This window comes from Tetrao urogallus (assembly GCF_951394365.1).
Source record: "Tetrao urogallus genome assembly, chromosome: 1".
In the NCBI taxonomy this organism is placed as follows: domain Eukaryota; kingdom Metazoa; phylum Chordata; class Aves; order Galliformes; family Phasianidae; genus Tetrao; species Tetrao urogallus.
Genome location: NC_136813.1, coordinates 105,158,199 through 105,181,151, shown reverse-complemented (window position 1 = coordinate 105,181,151; position 22,953 = coordinate 105,158,199). Strand labels below are relative to the sequence as shown.

Genomic DNA, 22,953 nt, shown 5'->3' with positions numbered 1-22,953 from the left:
GGTATTGCTACCCAGATGCCCCAAACAGGGGCAAACAAAGTGCGAAAGGGGTGAAAGACGCAGTGGGACTTTGTTGGGGTTGAGTAACACAGAATAAACAGGTTGCTGCTGTGTGCTGTGCATGCAGATGGTTTGTCTTGGTTACACGTTGGGACTAACTGCATTTGTTTTTCTTGCTAGGGGTTACAGGTCAATACCTGGGCCTCTGCAGTCTCCCAGTCTTCCTGCGTTGGTCTGACCTGTTCATGTCATTTCTGTAGCTTTCAAGGCTCTGAATGGCTAGTGAAGAGAGATGTTCAACCTAATGGCCAATTGTTGCACCTGGTTAAAACGGTGGCAGGAGCCTGTCAGGTAAACATATGAAAGTATTTATTTACACTTCTGTGCTGACCTTCTTCCCAAACTTTATTTCACATAATCTCACCAGTGTTTTACTTTAATTCCTAGTATTTTTTTTTTTTTTTCCAATTCCAATATATTTTTAACTCCAAGTGATAATCAATGTGTATTCTGAACTTAGAAATTACATGTACACTCATAATGAAGGTACTTTGTTTCTGACTGAAAATATAAAGTTCAAAATTTGTTGCATAAAGTTTCTTATGGGGAGATGCTAGAATGTTTATGTAAAATTTAATCAATTTGGTTTCTGCATTTAGAGATTATAAAGTGTAGTTTGTTAAAATACTGTCAAAAATATAATGTAACCCCAGTGTAATTCTTGTCCCTTCTTTTAAGTACCTTAATGCTGCATTTTGTGATCAACTTCATGATCCATTCCTGCTTCTAGAATGAAACTGTTTTTCCTTTTATGTTAGTTTTATTTTGACACAGTACATTCTTTTTGCTCCAGTTAGCAAAGGTGCATAGACTTTATTTCAACTGCTTACAAATTGGGAAGAAGGGAAATAAGGGGTACAGCACTATTTTTTCTTTCTTTCTTTCTTTCTTTTTTTTTTTTTAAACTTCATTCATGTATGAGGATTTGATCTTGTGTGCTTGAGAAGTTGAGGTTTTGCTGACTGTGCTGCTGCTTAAAGGAGTATACTGAATTAAACAGCTTTTTGATACAAGCTATTTGTAGACAGTTGTAAGTTCATGGCTGTTCCAGTTATGGCTTATGTTTAAAGTATAATTTAATAGGATCCCGTTGTTCATTTTTTGGGTTTCTCAGAGCTTTTTGCCTCTTCTCAAAAACTGTAGATAAATTATACTTCATGTATGATGTTATTATAATTTCAAGACTAGAAATAGGGATGCATTTAGTGTTATTTCACTTAGGAACATAAAGTTCAGCAAATTTCTTTTACTTGTTTGAGTATTTGTGAATTGGAGGAATAATCAAGGTCTACTCATAAGTATCTTTTTCCTATAGCTTTATTTAAAATCTTGTCCTACTACAAATTCTAGTCTGTGCACTAATTTGACTATACAGAGTATATTAGTAACACCACTGATTTGCACATTTGTAGCTTCAATTGTTCCTGCTTGGGGAAAAAAGAAGACACAATGAGTACCAGAGCCACTTAGCTTATAGTGTCCTATGTTATTGTCCCACTTTTTAAATTCTTTTATGGTGTTGTGTAGTTTCACTGGTTGATACAGAAATTGTAGTCTTGCTTATAGCAGCAGTTTTGTCTGAGACAGAGATGATAAAAATTCAAGGAGTGGAAACTAACTTGAAGAAACTACTAAAGAGATAAACACTATGAAGAAAAAGAATCTACAGTACCGTGAAATTAAAATTTAGTGGGCAAATATAATTTGTCCTTTATAACTGTACCTTGTTATAGTTTGACAAATCCAACAGCAGATACACAAATGTAACAATGTTTGCAAATTAGATATTTTGAGATTTATTCTTTCTACTACTTTGTGGGAAGTTTGATAAGTTTCTTAAAAAAAATAAGCACATTTTAAAAAGTGATGTTTGGCAAGAGAAGAAAAGGGCTTGAAATATCTTTCTCTTTTTTTTCATTCTTTTTGGAGGAAGGTGACATTAATAATGGTGGGTCTTGATAATGCTGGTAAAACTGCTACAGTCCGAGGAATTCAAGGAGGTAAGCAATTAATTTATCATCTAAATGTATTGTTGAAATAGTGTAATTACTTGCTTTGTATCATTTTTATCTAATGTATTTCATCATCTCTTGATTTATCTTTTCCTCTCCTTGTACGTTGCTGAAATTAAATTTTTGCTGATTATGCACTTCTCTAGGAGTCTGGTAGCAAAAGTGAACAAGTTGCAGGCTCCATTACATGGAAGGGAAAAATTAAATGGTCTTGTATGGAGACATAAAGATCTTGATTTTTGATACCTGGCACATCATGCTGGGGTGACGTTAAAAAAGTAGGTGCTTCTAGTCATGTACACTATGCTCAGGGGAAGTAGTAGAGCAAGCTCTGCTTTTTGTCCGCTGTAGTTAAGAAAATGTTGAGTTGAAAATAGTGTAGCTTAACACACCAGCAGCAGCTGACAAGCAGAATTGCTACTGTTCAAGAGTAAGAGTATATTATAGAGGTGAGGTGAATATAATGGAGAGAGCTGCCTCATAATACATTGATCCATGCAGCACTAGAGCTTTTGATCCACTCACACGGAAAACTAATCCTCAGAGACATTTTTAATTATTTTAGAAAGTAAGTAACTTACTTTAGAAAGTAACTTGAGAAAGAAAGTACTTACTTTTAGTAAGTACCTTAGTACTTACTTGCTTGAGTACACCCTGTATTGTTATTGTAATGCGAATTTGCGCCAAAATCTCTTCTGGGTAAGGGTTCTAGTTTTGATTTAACGAGCATCATAGAATGTTTTTGAGTGGGAAGAATTTTTTGGGGGTATTTCAACAAAGAGCTGAAAGAACATTGTTGCTTGATTTAAATAGAAGAAAGTATAGGAGAAAGACTCAAGTCTGTAGGTAATGTTCAAATTCACAGTAAGTTTGAATTAACATTAAGAAGGAGAATATTATGGTTAATGGAGAGTTTCACATCTCAGCCTAGACTGGAAAAATTGGTGGACTGTGTTTTTTTCATGCTATATGTGCAGAAGTAGCTTTCTGGTGATCATCCAGTAACATGCAAGTATCAGTAAACTTTGTATAACACCAGTGTTCCAAGTCATATAGAATCACTATAGGTTGGTATCACTATATAAGGTTGGAAAAGACCTCTAAGATCTTGTATTCCAACTGCCAACCCTTCACCACCATGACCACTAACCATGTCCCTCATTGCCACATCTACATGTTTCTTGGAAATCTTCAAGTACAGTGACTCTGCACTTCCCTAGACAGCTTATTCCAATGCATTGCCACTACTTCTAAGAAGTTTTTCCTAGTATGCAACCTGAACCTCCCCTGGTACAACTTGAGACCATTACCGCCTGGCCTGTCACTGTTGCTTGAGAGAAGAGGCTGACTCCCACCTCGCCACAACTTCCTTTTAGGCAGTTGTAGAGAATAATGAGATCTCCCCTGAGCATCCTCTTCTCCAGGCTAAACAATCTCAGTTCCCTCAGCTGCTGCCCATAAGATGTATGCTACAGACCCTTCACAGTTTTGTTTCCTCTGTTTGGACACATTCCAGGGCATCATTGTCTTTCTTGTAGTGAGGGCTGTGAACTGAACACAGTACTTGGGGTAAGGCCTCATCAGTTAGGAGTACGGAAGGACAATCAATTCCCTGCTCCTGTTGCTACACTATTCCCTTAGAAGCCAGCATGCCATTGGCCTTCCTCACCACCTGGGCACACTGCTGGGTTGTGTTCAGTTGGCTGTTAATTAACTAACACTCTTCAATCCTTTTCCTCCCTGCAGCTTTCCTGTGGCTTTGCCCCAGATCTTTAGTGTTGCCTGGGATTATTATGACCAACGTGCAGGACCCAGCATGTGGTCTTGTTGAACCTCATACAATTGGGCTAGCCTACTCATCTAATTCCTGTGTAGTGCTTTCCTACTCTCAAGCAGATTAACATTTCCTCCCAACTTGGTGTTATCTGCAAACTTATTGAGGGTTCACTCAATCCCCACATCCAGATCACTAGTTAAGATATTAAACAGGACAGGCCCCAGTACTGACCCTGGGGAACACTGCTACTGACTGCTCACCAGCTGGATTTAACTCCTTTCAGTCCCGTCTGAGCCCTGCTGTTCAGTCAGTTTTTTACCCAGTGAAGAGTACACACCATGATCTGCCAGCTTCTCCATGAGAATACTGAGGGAGATGGAGTTCGAGGCTTTGTTAAAGTCTAAGTGGACTGTGTCAACAGCTTTTCCCTCATCCACCAGGCTGGTCATCACAGAAAGAGATAAGTTTGTTTAGACAGAACCTCCCTTTCATGAACTCATGCTGGCTGGGCCTGATCCCTTGGTTGTCCTGCACATGCTGTGTGATCTCTGATAAGAAAATAGGAAAAAATTTGAAAAAATGAAATTGCATGTGTATGTGTATAACATAAAGAATAGTTTTAGTGATATATATTTTATACACCTTGTTTTAGTGATATATATTTTATACACCTTCTTTTTTGTTTCCACAAAAGCACTAGCAGTTTTGTAGGCACTTTCTTCCTTAAGAGACCACTTGATTTTGGAGGGTACTTTGCATTGCCCGATATCACTTTCAAGCAGGAAAAGATCTGAGATAAAAATTGTGCTTATGAAAATAAATAGTCTCTAAGGTGTTTTTTGCTTATGAGATTGAAGTTTTTGTTTTACTAACTTCCATCTCATTTACACAAAATACTGCTGAAAATTGTTTTGACAGACTTTGCATTGACTTTGTTTACACTTGTTATGCAAGTTCAGTGACTTGCTCAATTCTGATTAAAGTTAGGAATAATGTATTTGGGTTCTCTCATTTGTGTTCCTGAATCTTTACTGTGAAAATATGAGTACATTATTTAGCCTTCAATTCTGTTTCAAGATCAACTTTAATGTCTTTATCAGCTAAAAATTATTGTTATTTCTGAAAGTTCTTTTTTTTTGGGAGGGAGGACAAATATTTCTAAAGAGAGGCTCCCTAAAAAAGGTAGTTCTGACTTCTGTGACTATTTCACAGGACTTGAATAGTGTTTGTTTTAAGGAAAAGAATAAAATTGTTCTAACAGAACTTGCAGAGGTTAGAACCTTCAAGTGTGTGTGTTGTTTGTTTGTTTGTTTGTTTCAAGCTTGGTAAAAACAGGATCATCACCAACAGTTACGATTGGTGGGTTTTAGCAGAAACCATCTCCAAACGTATTTTGGTTCTTAAATGTGGGCAAATTCAGCTAGTCAGCAGTTATATTTGCCAAAGTGGATTTGCAGCTTATACAGCAGATGCTGTTTTTTCACACAGACTGTTTACTGTTGAATCTTGCAGTACAACAGGACTGAATGTTTCAACCTTAAATATCATCTTAAATTCTGCATGATTAGTGACTTTCATCCTTAGCAAGCCTTCATGCTCTCAATGTTCTCTTGTACAGGCAAGTACAGTAAGTACAAAGACTGAATTTTGAAGTTGGAATCTTTCACAAACAGGTGTTCCATTCTGTTGTTGGAGTGTTGGCCTAAGCTGCTCTGGCAAAGGGTCTGTCTATTCTGAATCCTCATGTGGAGTGTGATGAGCACATTCTCACTCGGAAGGCTTCCCAGGTCATAATACATTGACTGTTTTGTTTTGCTTCTCAGACTGGGTTTAATACCATACATCTGCTGTATGCTATTCTGTACTGTTTGGATGGGTGCACCTGGGATGGAATGGGTCTGTTATTAAAACAAAAAAACACAGTTCCCTTCAAAAGTAGTGTTAAATATTAAAGAATGCATTTTTTGCTTTTTGTTTTTTTCTTCCTTGGTGCTTCTATCTCAGTCGATGTAAAATAATTGCTTGAGAGTATGTGTTAATATAAAACTTCCTGAGAAGAAGTAAAATATTAATGTTAAATATGTAGTTAGCAACATGCTGTCAAGTAACATTGAAAGCTTGCTCCATGTGTTTAAAAAATAGGTTGGTTTTTTTTTTTTTTCCTGCAGAAATTACAATGTAAAATTCCCTTTAAATGACTGAAGAAATTTCAGTAAAAAGTTCTTCTGTGATCTCTCTGACAGAGTCTCCTGAAGACGTAGCTCCAACGGTGGGGTTTTCCAAGATTGACCTTAAACAGGGACGCTTTGAAGTCACCATTTTTGATTTAGGAGGTGGAAAAAGAATTCGGAACATATGGAGAAATTACTATGCTGAGTCATATGGTGTAATATTTGTTGTGGATTCTAGTGACATTGAAAGAATGGAAGAAACAAAGGAAGCCATGACTGAAGTTTTAAACAGCCCTAAGATATCAGGGAAACCCGTGTTAGTGTAAGTAATGTTTATAAATGTTTTGTTCGTAGTCTGAAATGTTGTAGATTTTGACCATTTTGACCTTCAGTATACCTTCTGATGAAGTATATGTGTATAGTGTAAATATAATGTACAATAACAGTATATTTTAGCATTAAACAATACTGCAATTAGTTGTATGGTTTTTCTGAAGAATTTGCTTATAATAATTAACAGAGCCTTTTCTTTTTTTCCTTTCTTGTTTCCTGCTTTCCCTCTTGAAGTGTATGTGGTTTCACATTCACTGCATCTGACTTCCTAGTCTTTTTCAGGGATATTTATTTATCTTCTCTTTCAGTATTCATAAAAATACATTGAATTTTTAAATTATTTTCTTAACCCTTGAAAATTTAAGTAATACTTCAAATGATACGGTAGGTTAAAGGCTGCGCAAATCTGAAATTACAACTTCTTGTAAGAATGTTGTTACTAAAGGCTGTGGGGAGACCTCATTGCAGCTTTCCAGTGTTTAAAGGAAGTTTATAAACACGAGGGAAATCAACATTTTACAAGGGTCGATAGTGAAAGGACAAGGGGAAATGGTTTTAAAATAAAGGAAGAGAGATTTAGATGAGGTGTCAGTGGGAAATTTTTTACTGAGAGTGTGGTGAGGTGCTGAAACAGGCTGCCCAGTGAGACTGTGGATGCTCTGTCCCTGGAGGTGTTTAAAGCAAGATTAAATGGGGCCCTGGGCAATCTGTTGTAGCGTCTTAATCTAGCTTCTGGTATGTGACTTAATCTAGCGTCTGGTAACCGTGTATGTGGCAGGGAACTTGATGATCCTTGAGGTCCTTTCCAACCTAAGCCATTCTGTAATTCTATTTTGACCTACATCCATTCCATAAATTGTAAACGATTGTTTATATTCTGCAATGCCAGTAAAGATTCAGTAATTAATATCTTGTTCACTTAACACGTGGTGCTGATGATGATGCATGATCAGTAATATCTCATTAAAGAAAACTTGTTTCATTAGTATTTGGTATTTGCTTTTGCTTTGGTGTGTGTGTTTTAAGTTTAATCCGTGGGAAATTTTGTTTGAAGTTTCAAAAGGTCTAGATATTCTTTCACAAAATAGAGAAAAAGTCATAACTTTATCTCCTTAAAAACTATCTTTTGTGATACACTGGAAGTAATATTTTGTTAAATTCAGCAATGAAAAAAATGGTAACAAACACAATTTTCATAGCTTATTTTGTAAGTTTAAAGTTGAAAATGGTTTCTCAGAACAGTATCTTTGTTGGGTGTAATTGTACGTTTCTGTTGTATTATAAATAATCTATGCTTAAAGCTGAAAAGAGAGGCCTTCCAAGGAGTAGTGATATTCTGGTGGTTTGAGAGTGAAGCTTTTTTATCTGTTTTGATGAAATGGATTACAGTTAAGAAAGCTAATTGTATGTTGAAAAATAGTTTAGATTTTAACTACCATTTCTGTGTTAATAGATGGAGAAGGCAATAAAGCCATCTTAATGCAACTAGTTTGACTTAAATCTGTTCTTCTAAAAATGAGCAGCTGACAACTGTGCAGTGTTTCAAAACACATATAACTTTTTATTTTTTTCATATAAATCTCTGCCCTAATCCTGTAATAGAGTTTATGTGGGTGTTTATCTTAACATCCACAGAGCTCACGGACTTCCTTGGTATTTAGTCCTGGTTCCGATCCTTGTCATTGGCTAATCAGGAGACAGTGTCTGTTAATTGAGTCTAATTGTGACTAAACTAAGTTTATTGATGTTATTTCCTTCTAATTGACTCTCCGCAGTCTTTGAGCAGAACTTGCTTGTGCAGTATCTTAGTTTTGTGAAGGGATTCATTAGTTCTTCAACTATTTCTTCAGCTTTAACTGTGGTGCGCTCAAGTGCTTAAGTGGTTAATCAGTCTTTTATGTATATGGAAATCCAGTAGATACATTTTTAGGCACCTTATACTGTTTTTCTACGGAAGATTTACATTCAGCAAAAGTAGAGGAAAAACTGCTTGCTTATTTTAATGAAGTTACGGGAGTTTACCATTTTAGTTATCCAAATCTCATTGCGAAATATAATTTTATATTGATTTGAGTATACAATATTTGATGCATGGACACTATATTCATCCATGAAAATATACTTATTTGTGCACAGAAACATATGTAACTACTGGGGACGTGTAAACACCTGCATTTGTATATGGAAATAGCGCTATTAGGAGTGGGAACCTGAGAAACTAAAGTGTAAAGGAAGATACAAGGGAAATAAAAAGTAAATAGAGATAAAATGATGAAACAGATAAGTGTTGTTCATAGCCTGCTGCAATTAAAATCTGGAGGGTGTGGAGCCGTCAATCTGACTCAAAAGAAGCTGATACAAAAAATAATGAGAGTTTGATTGTTATGTAATCCTTGCTAGCGCCTTCAGACTGGATTTCATTGCGCGTCCTCCAGGCCTGAAGTGGTAGCAGCTGACACGCTCCAGTTAGCTATATGTAAATGTAGAGTATCTGGCATATGTAATCTATTATGATTAAACTAGACTGCAATTTAAAACTTTAAAGGGGAAACTAAAATGGTGATTGATCTGAATTTTTCAAGGACAGTTAACTCAGTACGCACCATATTGTCCTCTTGTATGTATTCCATGTTCATTTCAGGTACTAAGGGAAGGTATTAGTTTTTATTAATTCAGGCACCTATCTTATATTCTTAAATTAGTATACTAGGTTTATACAAAATAACAGAATTTCATAGGACCATTTAGTGTTCTGGAGATCCTCACCTACTTTTTCTAACCACTCCTTTAGCAGTACAAATAAATGTCTTGCCTCACTACAAGAAGGACAGTGAAGACAAATGTTGATTATACTGCAGTGAATCTGAGCTGTTGCTGGAGTGTGTGATGTGAGGAGATTCAAGAGATCTGCATTTGCTCAGAAGTAGGGAGAAACCAAGGTGGGAAATCCTACCACTACATAATAGGGAGGTGCAGAGAAAATGGAGCACAGTTCTTCTGAGACAGGTGGTGATATGTAGTCTTGATAACCAAACAAGAAGTCAGAAAAGTTTATGCATCAGTTTTTTGATTGTTAGTGAGATTGCCTGCTTTGTGTTACTTTTATTTGTACTTTTTTATTTGTATTTTGGGAGGAAAAAAAATGAAACTTGAACCAAGTAAATATGAGCACTTGTACAAACAAGAAAAGCAACAACAATAACAAAAAAAAAAACAAAAACAAAAACAATCCAAACAACAACAAAAAAAACAGCAATTGAAAGAATACTAATTATTTTATAACAGGTAATTCAACTGGTCTTGTGAATCCTGAGATTTACAATAATTTTGATGTTTCCCAAAAGCACATATGGCATGATTGGTACATTGTTTTGTTGATGCTTCTTATGAGTGGAAAAACAAGGAAGTGTTATTTGTCTCCTTTGATCTTTTCCTCTAGTGTATGTGTTTCAATGGAAACCATAAAATTTAGGCACAGATGAAGATCTCATTTCAGTCTTTGAACTCAGTTTGTAAAAACAGGTGCAATTTTTCCTCAGTGGAAGTGTGGAAGGGGAAAAGGGAAGAAAAATGAAGCAGTGAAAGAATCCTGGGGTTGGTTGATAGGTTCAGTTTCCTGCATAAGAGCTGCTGCTTTGTCACTTGCAGCATGGGCAACACCAGCAGCATATTACTTCGCAAGGGTTTCTTTTTCGATACCTGACTGCAAGTCCAAATTTTTCTCTAGATATTTGGGTGTATTCTTGAGTGTTGTTCATACTGATTTCAATGTTGTTGATCATCTCCCCCTGCTCTTCTACCAGAACTGATATCTGAATGAAAAGGTCCTTCAAATCTTTGATCTGAGTCTCTAGGCTGATCAGTTCTTTGTGTCTCTGTTCAATCTCTGAAAGCTGAGCTTTAGTAATTTTGGCTTCGGTGAGTAGATTTTCGTTGAAAATCTCCCATTTTCCTTGTTGGAACATATCATTGACTTCGTCCTCAGATACCTCTTTACCAGCTACTTCAAGCTGACGAACAATAAATCTTCTGCATTTCTCTTGTTTGGCTGTTATAGCCTCATTGTATGAAAGCATAGCATTTAGGTAACACCGGGACAGGAAAGTGTGCTGGGAAGCTAGAATTCTTACTATAGCACGTGATAACCCATATTCACTTTCAGCTTTTTTCACTGTTTTTGACAGTTCATCCAAACCTTTTCGTATATGCTCTGCTTGAATTTTTATTTCTCTTGCCGTGTTAGATTCCTTTTTAAGAACACTGAACCTTCTCATTGAAGATACTAGACTTTTTTGTTGTTGACTGAATTTTTGAACTTCCTCCACCAAATTATTGATCTCGTTCTGAAGCTTCTGGATTTCATGGAAGTGCCTTTCGGTTATAGGCTCCCTTTCATAAATAATGGCCTGCTGTTCAAACTCTTCCTGCTCGTCTCGTAGAGGTGGACAGTTGTTTTCTCCAGCCATCTGTAGTTCTTTGGCTCGGAGTTTTAGCTCCTGAAGGCGATCTCTCATGATTCTTGAGCTCAGCTTTTTTCTTTGTTCTTTACCTCTCTTGCAACTCAGGGAGTTAGCTCTTTTAGTTTCTTTTAGCTTGTTTTTCTGTAATCAAAGTGTAAAGACAATCCATGTTAGCAGTGGTCTATAGGCATTAAAAGTAGTTTTGGAACTCAGCAACTTCACTTTGTACACTAGTAAAATTAGCAGGTGAGTGTTTTGAGTTCAAGGAAGGTGATGTAAGAACAATCTCCCCTTTAACCCAGTTTCTGTAGGGCTTAATCAAAACCTAAAGTTTTTAATTTATCTTCAGATGTGCACAGTTAAGTCTTCCCTTGGCTTTTTTGTTATCTTTTGTGTTTTCATAGACAGTAATTTGTAGTCCAATCCAATTTTTATGGTAGATTATGGCTTATTATCTAGAACTTAACTAAGAACATGGCATGGGGGGGGGTGGTGGACGGGGGGGACTTTGTGAAGGAAGAGATGAGAAACTCAAATTCTTGTTTTATCATAATTCTTTATTTGATGAAGGAATATTAATAACTTTAAATCTTTTTGGAAATACTAGAAAATATTCATCTTCAGTGGAAAGCAAGCACTTTGGCCTTTGAGACAGTCTGCCTAGGGGTCAGAATTTTGGCTTGAATATACATTTTAAGCTCTTAGTTCAGCCACACAGAAATTTTTTTCTCCTTTTTTCCTTGACTTCCCTTATCTGTCGAGTTAAAGTGATGATAACTGAACTACAGCAAGCAAGAACTTGTAGTTTAGTATGAAAATACTAAATAGAAGTGGATTCAGTATAATTAACATCAGGTATTGAAGATTTTATAAGCTTCTTTGGATTTCTGTCACTTTACATTGCCATTTGTGAACTTAATACAATGTTTACTGACATATTTATACAACATGTTAGCACACAATTCAGTAATGTTTCTTATTTAATAGAAAGTGGATTTAGTTATGTTTTCTACCTTAACTGTTGTGCATGCTTTGCTGGAGATATTTAAACTCACTCTGAGAATTATATTAACAGAGATCTGTTAATGTGATGCTGAACTTTTTTAGTGGGAATGATTTTATAGCAAATCTGAGAAACGTACCTTTCATATGGCTTTGGGCATAGCTTTCAGCCTGGCCTCTGCAGTCAGTCTAAATTTCCCTGTTTGATTTTGAACATAGGAAAGTATTTCAAGGATTTGCTTGAAGGCATCTTCCATTTAAAAAAAAAAAAAAAAAAAAATGAAATTAAAAACAAAATCTTAAAAATTGGCAGCTTTTTGCAGTTGGTTTATGGCCACAATAAAATACATATATATTTTTAAATGGCCTCTGTTGAATGTGTGCTTATCTTCTTGAATGCAGCAATATCCGTGGAGAGGTATCTATAACCTGTAATGCACACAGATGAAACATTAACCAAGAAGCCCCAAAAAACAAGAGTGATAAGCATTAGTATTTCTGAATGCAAATATTTCTTCTTTAAGTTCAGATAAAGAAAGAACCTTTTAATGCCACAAGGAATAAGAGCTTGGAAAGGGCTGTTTGTGGGTGTTTATGTGGGATGGCATGCTTCTGGGATATAGTGCTCTGTACCACATACTGGGGGTTGGACCAAAAGATCTGTAACTTAGACACACACAATGTGAATGTTGTGGGTGTTTCTTCCTATGAGTGCCATTAAATTATTTTTGAAGAGTATTACAGTTCATTTGTTTGAGTTTGCAAGACCTTTTGTCTATTTTCAAATATTTCCTTTCTTTATGAGCTCTCTGTGCAGGTAAATAAGTCGTTTGGAGCACTGTGGGTGATATGGACCTTTAAGGGAATATTTAAAATGACTAAAACAGTTCTTTCATCAAAGTACTTTTTCACTGAAACATTTCTGAAGATTTAACTTGGCTTTTCAAAATTCATATACTGAAGGAAGGGCATTTGGTAGTAAGATGCTTATGTTGCACATTTTCATTACATGGAGCATAACCTCTACACACTAGCAGGCAAGTTCTAGAAGTCATTGAATCATTTTAATGAACCTGAGTTTATGGAATTAGTGCACACACTCTGCACCTTCTTGCATATCTACTGCAGAGTTTGTCTTTTTGGTAGGATTATTTTTGTTATTGTTGTTATGGCTGTTTTAGGGCTGCTATTTTTCATTGTTTGTTTGTTTGTTGTCCTCTGCTCTGTAAACAAAAGGGATGCTCCATTCTGCAGAAATCAAAAGTATCGGTCATTGCTGCTTTGCAATAGATTGGCACTGGGTTTTACTTCTTATTTTCAAGTTTTTTGTATAAATCTAATAAATAGTTTGTGATTAGCTTGCAAACTGTTCAGTGACTCTCAGTTACTCAGAGCAAGAATTAGTTACATGAGATACCTCTGATTTGACAGTGCTGAGGGTGTTACTTTGTTACATGTTACTTTGACATGTTACTGAGGGTGAATCACCTCTCTTAGGTATTTGTTGATTTCTTTAGGTGGACTCCACAAATTTGGTGTGTACGCATATGTTTAATACTATGTAATTCAACAGTTCTCTTTTTTTAACTAAAAGAAAGTTTCCTTTGAGTATGTAATCTTTTTTAATTACAGGGATGAAAGTATTTTCTTAAACTTCCCATGAATTTTTTCCTTGAAATAAAATCAAGAACTGAAAATCTTTGTTAAAAGTGAAGTGTTCAGGACTAGAAGACTATTAAATTTTTGCTTAGGGTCTTCTGGTCAAGTCAAATGTGTTTCTTACATGGGTTTATTCAGGTGTGAATGTTAAACTGTGCTGTAGTATCTTTTAGCTGGTTTTGAGAGGTTTCAGGATAGTCTTCCTAAGTGACTGTGTTTTATAGATGCATATTGTCTGAAATCCCAATTCTAGAGAATCTTTTTTGGTAAGCAAATGCATTATTTCTTTCTAATATCCAAAAGAGTGCATTTTGGAATAGCTACAAGGAATCAATCTAGTAACCTGTCAATATGCAAACAATTTTGTTACATTAGAATAACTTCATATAATAGTTCTGTGGTTTCTCTGATCCCTTACCCATATTTAAGGTCCCTAAATATTTTTTTTCATTATCTAAGTCATGGAGCTGTACATTGTGAACATATTTTCCATAGATTTATACATTGCTATCTACAGGAAGATTAGCTTAAAAACAAAACTTTAAACATACAGACATCAATTGTAAGAAACAATGCTGATGTTGTACCGTAGTACAGATTTTCCTTACTGCTTTTTTAATTGGTTTCCCCTAAAACCCCCAACTCCACCCCCCACTTCTATGATTTCAGATCCAAACCTAATGTTTATTCATTTGCTGCAAGAGAATAATTAAAAAAAAAGAAAAACAACAAAAAAAAACTGGTTGATAGTGAAAGTTACCGTATTGTACTGAGAGTTAACAGGCAAACTTCCAAGTAATTTTGTGGAAAATGCTACTTCAGGGTGGAGAAAAATACAACATGTATTTATTTTATTACAGTAATTCCTTAGTGTTGCTTAACTAGTGGTATTTCCCACAGCAAAAAGAAGCAGTTTCTTTAAGGTTAACATTCTTTTGAAATGTTTCAGAACTGCTTGGCACCACCATGGCTGCTGTGGGGAAAGTTCAGCGTGGGGCATGTGAAAGAACAAGGCTGTAGAGAATTGACCTGAAAATCTTGTTTTAGTACAGCCTAACGCATTTGTTGACCCATGTTAATTTAACATGGCTTGGCAATCCTATGATCAAAAGCAAGTTTTAATGGCACCATTAATGCTTATGTGAGGTGGCAAGACTTTATTGTATCTAAGGAAATTCAAGTAATTACTGGAAAGCTGTAATACATGCATATGGTCATCCAGTTGTTCCATCAGAACGCAGCACAATTTCTCAAAAGGACAGTTACTGATTTTTCTTACGTTCAATTTGCTGTGGCTTTGAAGTGAGTTGATCAGAGGACCATGAGAACTAGGTTTGCTGTTCAATTTGTGTATCTATTAACAATTATTAATCTACTTTTTGATGGTTTGGGTTCGCTGATCTCGAAATATTTGAATTCCTTGAGGGAGAGAAGAAACTAAAAAGCAGCAGAATTGCATGACTGTTAGGGGACTCTTTGCAAAGTATGAATCATATAGTCATCCACAAATGGAACAATTTCTTCTCAAATCTCAGACGTAAGAAGAAGTAAGCAGAAAACACTTCAAGTAGCTAATTTTTTTTTTTTTTTGTCTTATTTATTGAACTCACTAGGGAGTGGAATGTAAGCAATGGAACCCTACTTTTGTATCCCACCTCCTATTTGGATTGCCTTCAAAACCCGCCTCTGAACTTGCTTGCCAGTAAATGTGGCTGATTGTATTGCAACTGAAACTCATGCTGGTTTAAAATAAACAAGGATGTCTTCATGACATAGATAACCTTGGAAATTGTTGGCTTGACTATTTGAGTGTTTCCTAACTAACTCGGTTCATATAGGGAGTCCTTTGTGTTGTTGTCCTTTGTGTTGGATTGTATGTATAGGCGTGCATCCTGCTGTTCTTTTGGTTAAGATGAAAGACTTACTGAAGTTTTTGCCAGCACAGGGAGAATGTGCCAGCCCTTTTAGAGTTGAGTAAAGGGAATTCATAGATGGAAATCTCTTGAGTGACTAAGTCCCCTGCATTCAGAATACAGTCAGGTTCCAGCTTTCTCTGCCGAGTTTAAACCAATTCTTCATGTTTCAAACTATTTCAAAAGGATCTGATGTTTTCAAACCCATTCAAACCCATTTTTAATCTGATATTTAACACTGGGATTTCTTTCTTTAGGGTATTGATGTATATCAATAACCTTATTTCTACCTTTTCTGGAAATAATGCCGCCCCACAGTAATGCTGAAGGGAAATCAAGCACAGCTGGACAGACAGTAGTTTGAAGGAATTATGTCCTTCAGTGAATGAGCATTGTGAACCTTGATACTGTATTCATCTTTCATGTGAGTATTACCTCATCTTCTTGGATCACGGAAACCAGTCTGAAGCTGGAATAATATTAATTCCTGGGAGCTGGACAGAGAGCAATAGCAACAGTGATGAGTAAAGGTTTTTACTAATTAAACATCCTGTGATCTTCTACATCAACTAGACTTCTTTCCCATTTAGCATGAGGCCGTTGTCCTCCCACAGATATGCTACCAGGTTTGCCTTTTTAGTCATTTGCACAAAGGTTAATTTGACTTGAGAGTGAGTGTTTCAGGGGAAGAAGACTTGTGCTGTTTGTAGCCAGATTCATTTAACATTCTTAGGTGCTCCACGTTTTGATTAAATTTCACTTTAGGAATAGTGGAGTTTTTATGTGATCCTTATATATTTAAATATTCTATTATAGTGCCCCCAGTTTGACAAATCATTTAAGCAGATGCACAGATCTGAACACGTGGTTAAACCTCCCCAGAAGAGCTCTCTGTTCCCCAGTACTGTATGTCATTTTCGCTCTGAGAAGCTGAGACTGGACTTTGGGCAGCATAAGCTTAAATCTAATTGAAGATAGTGGGCTTTGAGCATGTGCTTAAAATTAAACAGGTCTTTAGGTGTTTCCCTAATAACAAGTGGTCTCACACAGTTGTATTGTGTAGAATTATTTTATATTAACAGTGTCCTTGAAAGGCACTTTTCCCTTAATACTCTGTGAAAATGCTTGCTAAGTTCTTGCTGACAAACCATGTTACTGCTGTAAGCAGTTCAGGTGAGATGCTGTCATAACCATGGTGTTTTGCAAGCAATGTGAATAGGCATGCTTCTGAATGATTTAATCAACTCATCAGGGTGTCATCTGGAGAGGAACAAATGCTGATCTTGCTTTGCAGGTGTGGGAGCAATAAGATCCTCTGTATTTTCTGCTGAAAGTTTTTCACCTCTGCAGATGTGCAGCTGCTGAAGTTCCTTGCCAAAAGGCAGCCTAAGTTACAGAGGTGGGGAATGTGTGCACATCTGTTTGTGGAGGAGAGGTTTGTTTCTCCTGTCCTGGGGGATTATGTTCTCATGATACATAGCGCCAATTTTCATGGAGAAAAGTGTTGAATTTCACAGGGCACCATAAGGGCAATTGTAAATAAGAATTCACTTGCTAATGTCAGCCAAGCACCATGTTACTAAGTTAGAAAGGAAAGAATTCCCACTATTTCAGACTGTTGGAGGTTTGTATTTTAAAACATTAAGCTTCTCTTAAGATAGGTGTGTATTTCACATACTGATACCTATTTCAGCTGCTACGCACGCTGTGAGTATAACCTTCGTTTCCTTTTAGGTAGGCATTGTGTCTTGGATCGTCCAGACCTTATAGTGGTAAAGAGAAGTAAATACCTCTTACTGAAATTGAGGAGGTTGTTTTCTCCAACACACGCAGCACTTTGGCTTCTGGTCAAAATCAGACCTGGAGGCACCATCTTCAGTCTACAGAAGTCACTGGGATCTTTTCCATGAATTAAGTGAGCCTGGGACCAGACTGTGATTGAGCATCTGTTTTTCCTTGCCTTTATGCGTTAGACTATATACGTAGTAATTTGTGGCCTCATTCCGCAAGTGTCCTGAAAAGAGGTGTGTGAAGTGTTGAGTTTTTTCCAGGTCATGTAAGAAAGCCTGATCCTGCTATCTGACGTTGTTCAGCAATCTCAAACTCAGAGAAAGGTTTCCTACTGGGAAATCAACACACAATTACTTAGTTTGGATTGGATTTCTCTTTCCCAGTATTCCTTTGACTGACTCCAACTTGAAGTTTTGCCTTGGTATCAACTCTCACATAAACAGATAGTCCTGTACTTTTCTTGATGAAAGATACTGACGCTTAACGGTGCTAAAGTTTGCTCCTTTGGTGTTGTCTTGTTATGCAGTAGGAAATTTTTATTGAAGGATAATTTAGTATATACAAATGCAGTGTAAAACACAAGATCTCTCTGTTAAATTCCTAAATTTCTCCATTAAACTCCCACTTGAGTGTTTAAGGGAAAACCAGGTTTGTGTCTAAAAGCCACAAATTTCAAAAAATGCTGTTAGAATTTTGAGGTTACTTTTAAATAACTTATTCTGGTATGTAATATATTGCTTCATGTCCCACTTGCTTAACGCTTAACTTGGATGGGGCAATTTATTTTTTTTTTTCATCTGAAGGAATCTGGAAGCACTGTCAGAAACAGAGGACTTGCCTTACAGAAGTGATGAAATACTTCAACTACAGCTGGCAGTCACTGTAGGAATAGAAATTCCAGCTTTCCTGTTCTTCATACCCAATTACTCACATGTGTACTCCCTCTGCTAATTTATGCTCAAGGCAACCTTCCACTCAGCATAGCCTAGTACATTGTTAGCATCCATATCAGACTTTTTCTTCACTGGTTGGAGAAGTTGGGTTTCAACAGCTAAGAGCAGGAGATTGACTTCAGTAATGGTAATAGGAAACAAGCATTAGCTTGCTAAACTGCAGCAGCAAATTGTTGACTAAGTTTAGAAACATCTCTGAGTGCTCTGACATAAACAAATGTGAAGACCATCAGTGAGATCTGTCGGCGTTTCCTGCCATTCCTCAGACGTAAATGTTGCTGCATTTGAGTTACTGAAGCGTTATTCAGAACCATAATCACAAGCTGTAGGCCTTTAAAAGATACTGTGTAGTCAGGGAGATGATACAGCTGCCGTAATTCAGTCGAATTCATGTGGCACTGTGCCTTTTCTATGTACAGTAAAAAAGTTATGTGGTAGTGAAAGCATAGCCAAAGAACAGATAAGGCTACAGAATGATTTTGGGCGGAAGGTGGATAGGGGTAAGGAAGGGAAACAGGATAGTCTACAGAAGAGAAAAAGGGTCAGTTTTGCAGTACATTTTACAGTACATAAGCTGTACTTAGAGCTTAAGGATTATTGACCAGCTTTCATTAGCATACTATATTTGGCCGGGAGAGGGGAGTAGGAATGCGCATGCTGCATTTCAATTTGGTCATGCTGACAAGCCTCATCTCCTAGGAAGGCTTTGATCTCCATCCCCCCTCTTCCAGTGCACACACATAGTTGTTATTCAGATTCGCTGGTGATTCAGTTTGTATTTGTTCTGGTAGTCATCTTCTTATGTATTATTGACAGGCTTAGGAGTACAATTTTCACATCTTTGTCAAATATTTTAAGGGTACTGCAGGAGTGTTGGCATTTTGATAATTTTAATGTGTTGTTCACCAGAGATGAGTCTCTCCAAAGTGATGGCCTATGTGGATGGGAAGCCTTTACAATGACAGGTACATCTACACCCTGCCTAGGAGAACAGTAGATCCTGAGAAGTGGACTACCATTATCCATTATTAATTTGTTTTGATGATAAAGTATGCCTTAAATTCTTATCAAAGATCACATCATTACCTCTGCTGAAACAGCTTTAAAAAGCAAAACCGAAACAAACCTGCAATAAAAATAAGGGTTGATTTATTTTTCTGTCCTTTAGTTATGATATAATGAAGGGCACTAGGTAGAAGACACTTGCAAGCAACATATATCCCAAAGGAATTTCAGCTAAAAGTAATTTTTTATTTAATACATTCCTAGGCTGCAGTGAAGTTGCATCTCTGTTATATTGTGCAAAAAAACCAAACCTGTGTAACTGTTCTTTTTGACAGCATTGGCTTTGAGTCATGTTCAGAGTCATACTCTGGTCTGGAACCTGATTGCTGTTTTGAGTGTCTTAGCAACTCAATAAAAAAATTACTGAAGTATTTATGTCATTTAAACTTAATATTAACTCTTAATAGTTTCTGGGAAAGACTGAGGTTTTGAATCAAAATTTAAGCTTTCTGAAAAAGTGCTTTCATTTATTCTCTCAAGAAAAGAAATAATATGTTTTGTGCTCTAGAATCTTGTGTTATTACTCCAAGATACGTTTTAAGCAACTGAAGTAAGGAAATTTGTTGCAGACTAAATTTATTTTGTCCTTTCTTCAAAATAAAAAAGTTTCTTTTAGCATAATTGTCTTGTAAAAACACATGCTTAAAGCAAGGATGAAAGTGTCCTCTTAAATCATCATGTTTTAAGATGATAATTCCTTGGAAAAGCATACTTAAGAGTAGTTGTAAGTTCAAGCTTCTGTTTGTGGGCAGCATGGTTGTTATTCAACAAGAAAACAGTAAAGGCGGAGAGTTTGCCTTGGGTATAGGCATAAAAACACATACCATTTGTATTTGCAAGGTAGGTAAGTACTATCAAAGTATATCATATGACAGTGCAAAATCAATTGCATTTTCAATGCAGGGGACTTGAATGAGATCCCTATCAATATTTTTAAGAACTGCTAACATGTGAAGGCTGTTTGTATAATTAGTAACATGTTGTATCATCACAGCCCACTATGTGATGTGATATTGAGGAAATAGAATCTTGTTTCTTGAGAAAATATCCCATACTAGCACTGCCAGAAGACAACTGGGCAAACCCAAAACGACCCATGTGAAGGAGAATAGAAATGGTGCATTTGAAGCTATGTAGCTTGGGAGTTCTCTAGTTAATCTGAAGTAGGTATGGGAAGGGGAGAAACACAGATACTAAATAAAAATGTTTGATTCAAATATAACAAAACAGGTCTGAGTATTAAGGGGATTTGCACAACAAAATTTCATGGGTGAAAATGATTCAGAGATTGCTGGAAGAGTGTCATTAAGCTGTGCTGCTGGAGTGAGCACTTCAAGGGAGAGGTAAAGGCAGAAAATATATTTTTAGTTATTTTAATTAATTTAGATGTTCTTGGCCAGAAATCTGTAACACACTCGAGATGCTGGAGATACACTGCTTTTAGGGCAGTTCTGTGGTGTTGCATATGGGAAAAGCATACTAACAGAGAAGATGATAGGCAAATAATAGAAGTATGAACTTTGGCATTAGTAGATATGGGAGAATATGGTAAGTTTTGAATCATCTGTTTTAGAAGATTTTGTACTTTCAAAGTCTCTACAGCTGCCAGTGTTCTTCCATATCAGTTACAGAGATGTGGTGATGTTACTATTTTTATGAAATATGTGATTCAGTGATGCGTAATGAATCAGTGGCAGAGCTGGGTTTGTACTTTGGAGTTCTGTAACCTGTTCTGAATTGCCTGTAGAAGATTTGAGGATAGCAATCTGTCATTATTTCCACGTATACAGACAGTGATTCTCAGGCTGTCCACTGAAACTGTGGGTATTGGAAGGTGTTACGGTCATGCCTTTGCACTGGCATAAGTCACACTTGCAGGTGCAGCATACATCACTGAGGGTTATACCCTCTAGTTGGTAAAGGACTGGAATATCTCGTATTTAAAACTGAAGAACTTATTTAATGTGTTTATGATGTTTCATGTACTAAAGAATTACTGAAAGTAGTGCTCTTTAGGAAACTTGAAAAACAAACAACAGCAACAACAAAATCACTTAGATTACTGGTTTTGTTTTTCTTTCAGACAAGAATAATGCTAGTAATCAGCACTTTCACTTGTTTAGCTGGTATGAACATGGTGGCCACCTACAATTCATAGAAATCCAGAAAGAAGACTATAAATTCCTCTACCAAAAGTTACAGAATGAGGCTTTAGATATTTATATATCGTAAGGTAGAATTTGAAAGTAAATTAATAAAAGACAAGGCTGAAGCAGGATGAAGGACAAGTGAAATCATTTCCATTTAATAGGGCACATATTTTTAACTCTAGCTTTCTCTAGAACTCTGTTAGTATAAATCTATTTCCAGATTCTCTTTTATCCTGATAGTAGAGTTGCAGGAGCAAAATTCGTAGTCTCGCTTAGTTTTCATTCTCATTTCATCTATCACGTCATATGGCTAAGTACTGCAGCCTTGCAACTCATCTGTAATAAATGTAAGGATTTCTAGGGAAAACAAAAACCACAATGTATCTTACAGGTAGTTTCCATAAAGAAACTTCATTATTTGTCTTGGTATCTATTATTAAGGTGAAATACATGAAAAGTATATGAAAATAATACATATTTTCAGGGATTTTTTAAAATTCTTACACAAAAACATGGCAGCATAACTTATTGCTTTTGCAGTTAAACACCTGGAAGTTAAATACGGTGTTCTGGTTATAATCTCAGATCTCTTTGTGTAAAGCCCATTTGAGTAGTAGGTTGGAATAAACAGATAGTGAAGAGGTGTGTTGGAGAAATACACTTTTGGTAAATGAGAATAGGATTCAGATATGAGGTAGGAATGTGGCTGCTTACCTAAAGTGAAACAAATGATAACTGACATTCTTTTAACCACTTCAAAAGGTAGTATGAGAATGAGATTGCTCTAGAGTTGCCTAAAGATACTATAAACAGGATGAGTTTAGAATCTTACATTTAAATAAAATAATAGTTAGAAGTGTCCTGGAGGAGCTAGTTAAGGAAAAAGGTGAATTAGAGAAATTGATCTCCCTGCAGTTACGTGTACACAAACTCTTTCTTAATTGATGTTTGTAAGCAGATGGTCTTGGAGCGTCTCATCACTAGTTTTTCATTATATCTTTCCCTAATATTCAAAGTGTTGTTTTACGTAAAAATAGAAGGCATAAAAAGCAAACTAGGGAAATCAAATATTCTGTGTTTTTGAGGAAGACCCTAGTGTCAATCAGTAAAAAGTTACCAATGATTTTCCAACTCTTATCAACAATCCAGAAAGTGCCTAATGCTAAGGCAGCTCCTTAGAGTGCCAAAGAATGTAGCTTAAGATTTGCTAAGAGCCACATTTGGTCTATTTGTATAGTTAAAAGCTGTTAAATGCAATCTGCAAAAAGCCTACACAAAGAAGGGAGAGCAGGGAGTTCCTCTCAGTCCCGGTGGGAGGCCTGAAACTATTTGCTGGTTCTCCTATATGTGTGCTTGTTGAATTAGCAGTAAGTTTGAAAAGCTACTGAACTGCAAATAATTGAAGGGCAAAAACTATCTGAAACACTCACATCTTTCTGTCTGTCAATCAAGAGTTTGAGCTGCATGGTCAGTAACATGAGGAAAACAAAGAAACTAATAAATCTTTTCTTCATATAACTGCACAGGCCTCGGTTTTCTATTGTCATGCTAGTAATTGCTGTCCACAGGACTGTCCAAGGGGGAAAAAAAATGGAGGAGAGATGAAA

General features: G+C 36.3%; 2 protein-coding genes across 2 annotated transcripts in view; one reads left to right on the top strand and one right to left on the bottom strand.

Moving 5' to 3' along the window:
* Positions 1-292: 292 nt before the first annotated feature.
* ARL13B (ARF like GTPase 13B) overlaps positions 293-22,953 on the top strand; it is a gene marked incomplete at both ends in the record, with an annotated part of 40,498 nt that continues 17,837 nt past the window's right edge. The window contains 3 exons of the mRNA XM_079549610.1: positions 293-351; positions 1,990-2,060; positions 6,093-6,342. Coding sequence (XP_079405736.1) covers positions 293-351; positions 1,990-2,060; positions 6,093-6,342 — 380 coding nt within the window. The remainder of the gene's footprint in view (positions 352-1,989; positions 2,061-6,092; positions 6,343-22,953) is intronic.
* Positions 9,992-10,867, bottom strand: STX19 (syntaxin 19; the record flags this gene model as incomplete). Its single annotated transcript, XM_079533342.1, has 1 exon — positions 9,992-10,867. One exon carries the CDS (start codon positions 10,865-10,867, stop codon positions 9,992-9,994), a length of 876 nt encoding a protein of 291 aa, XP_079389468.1.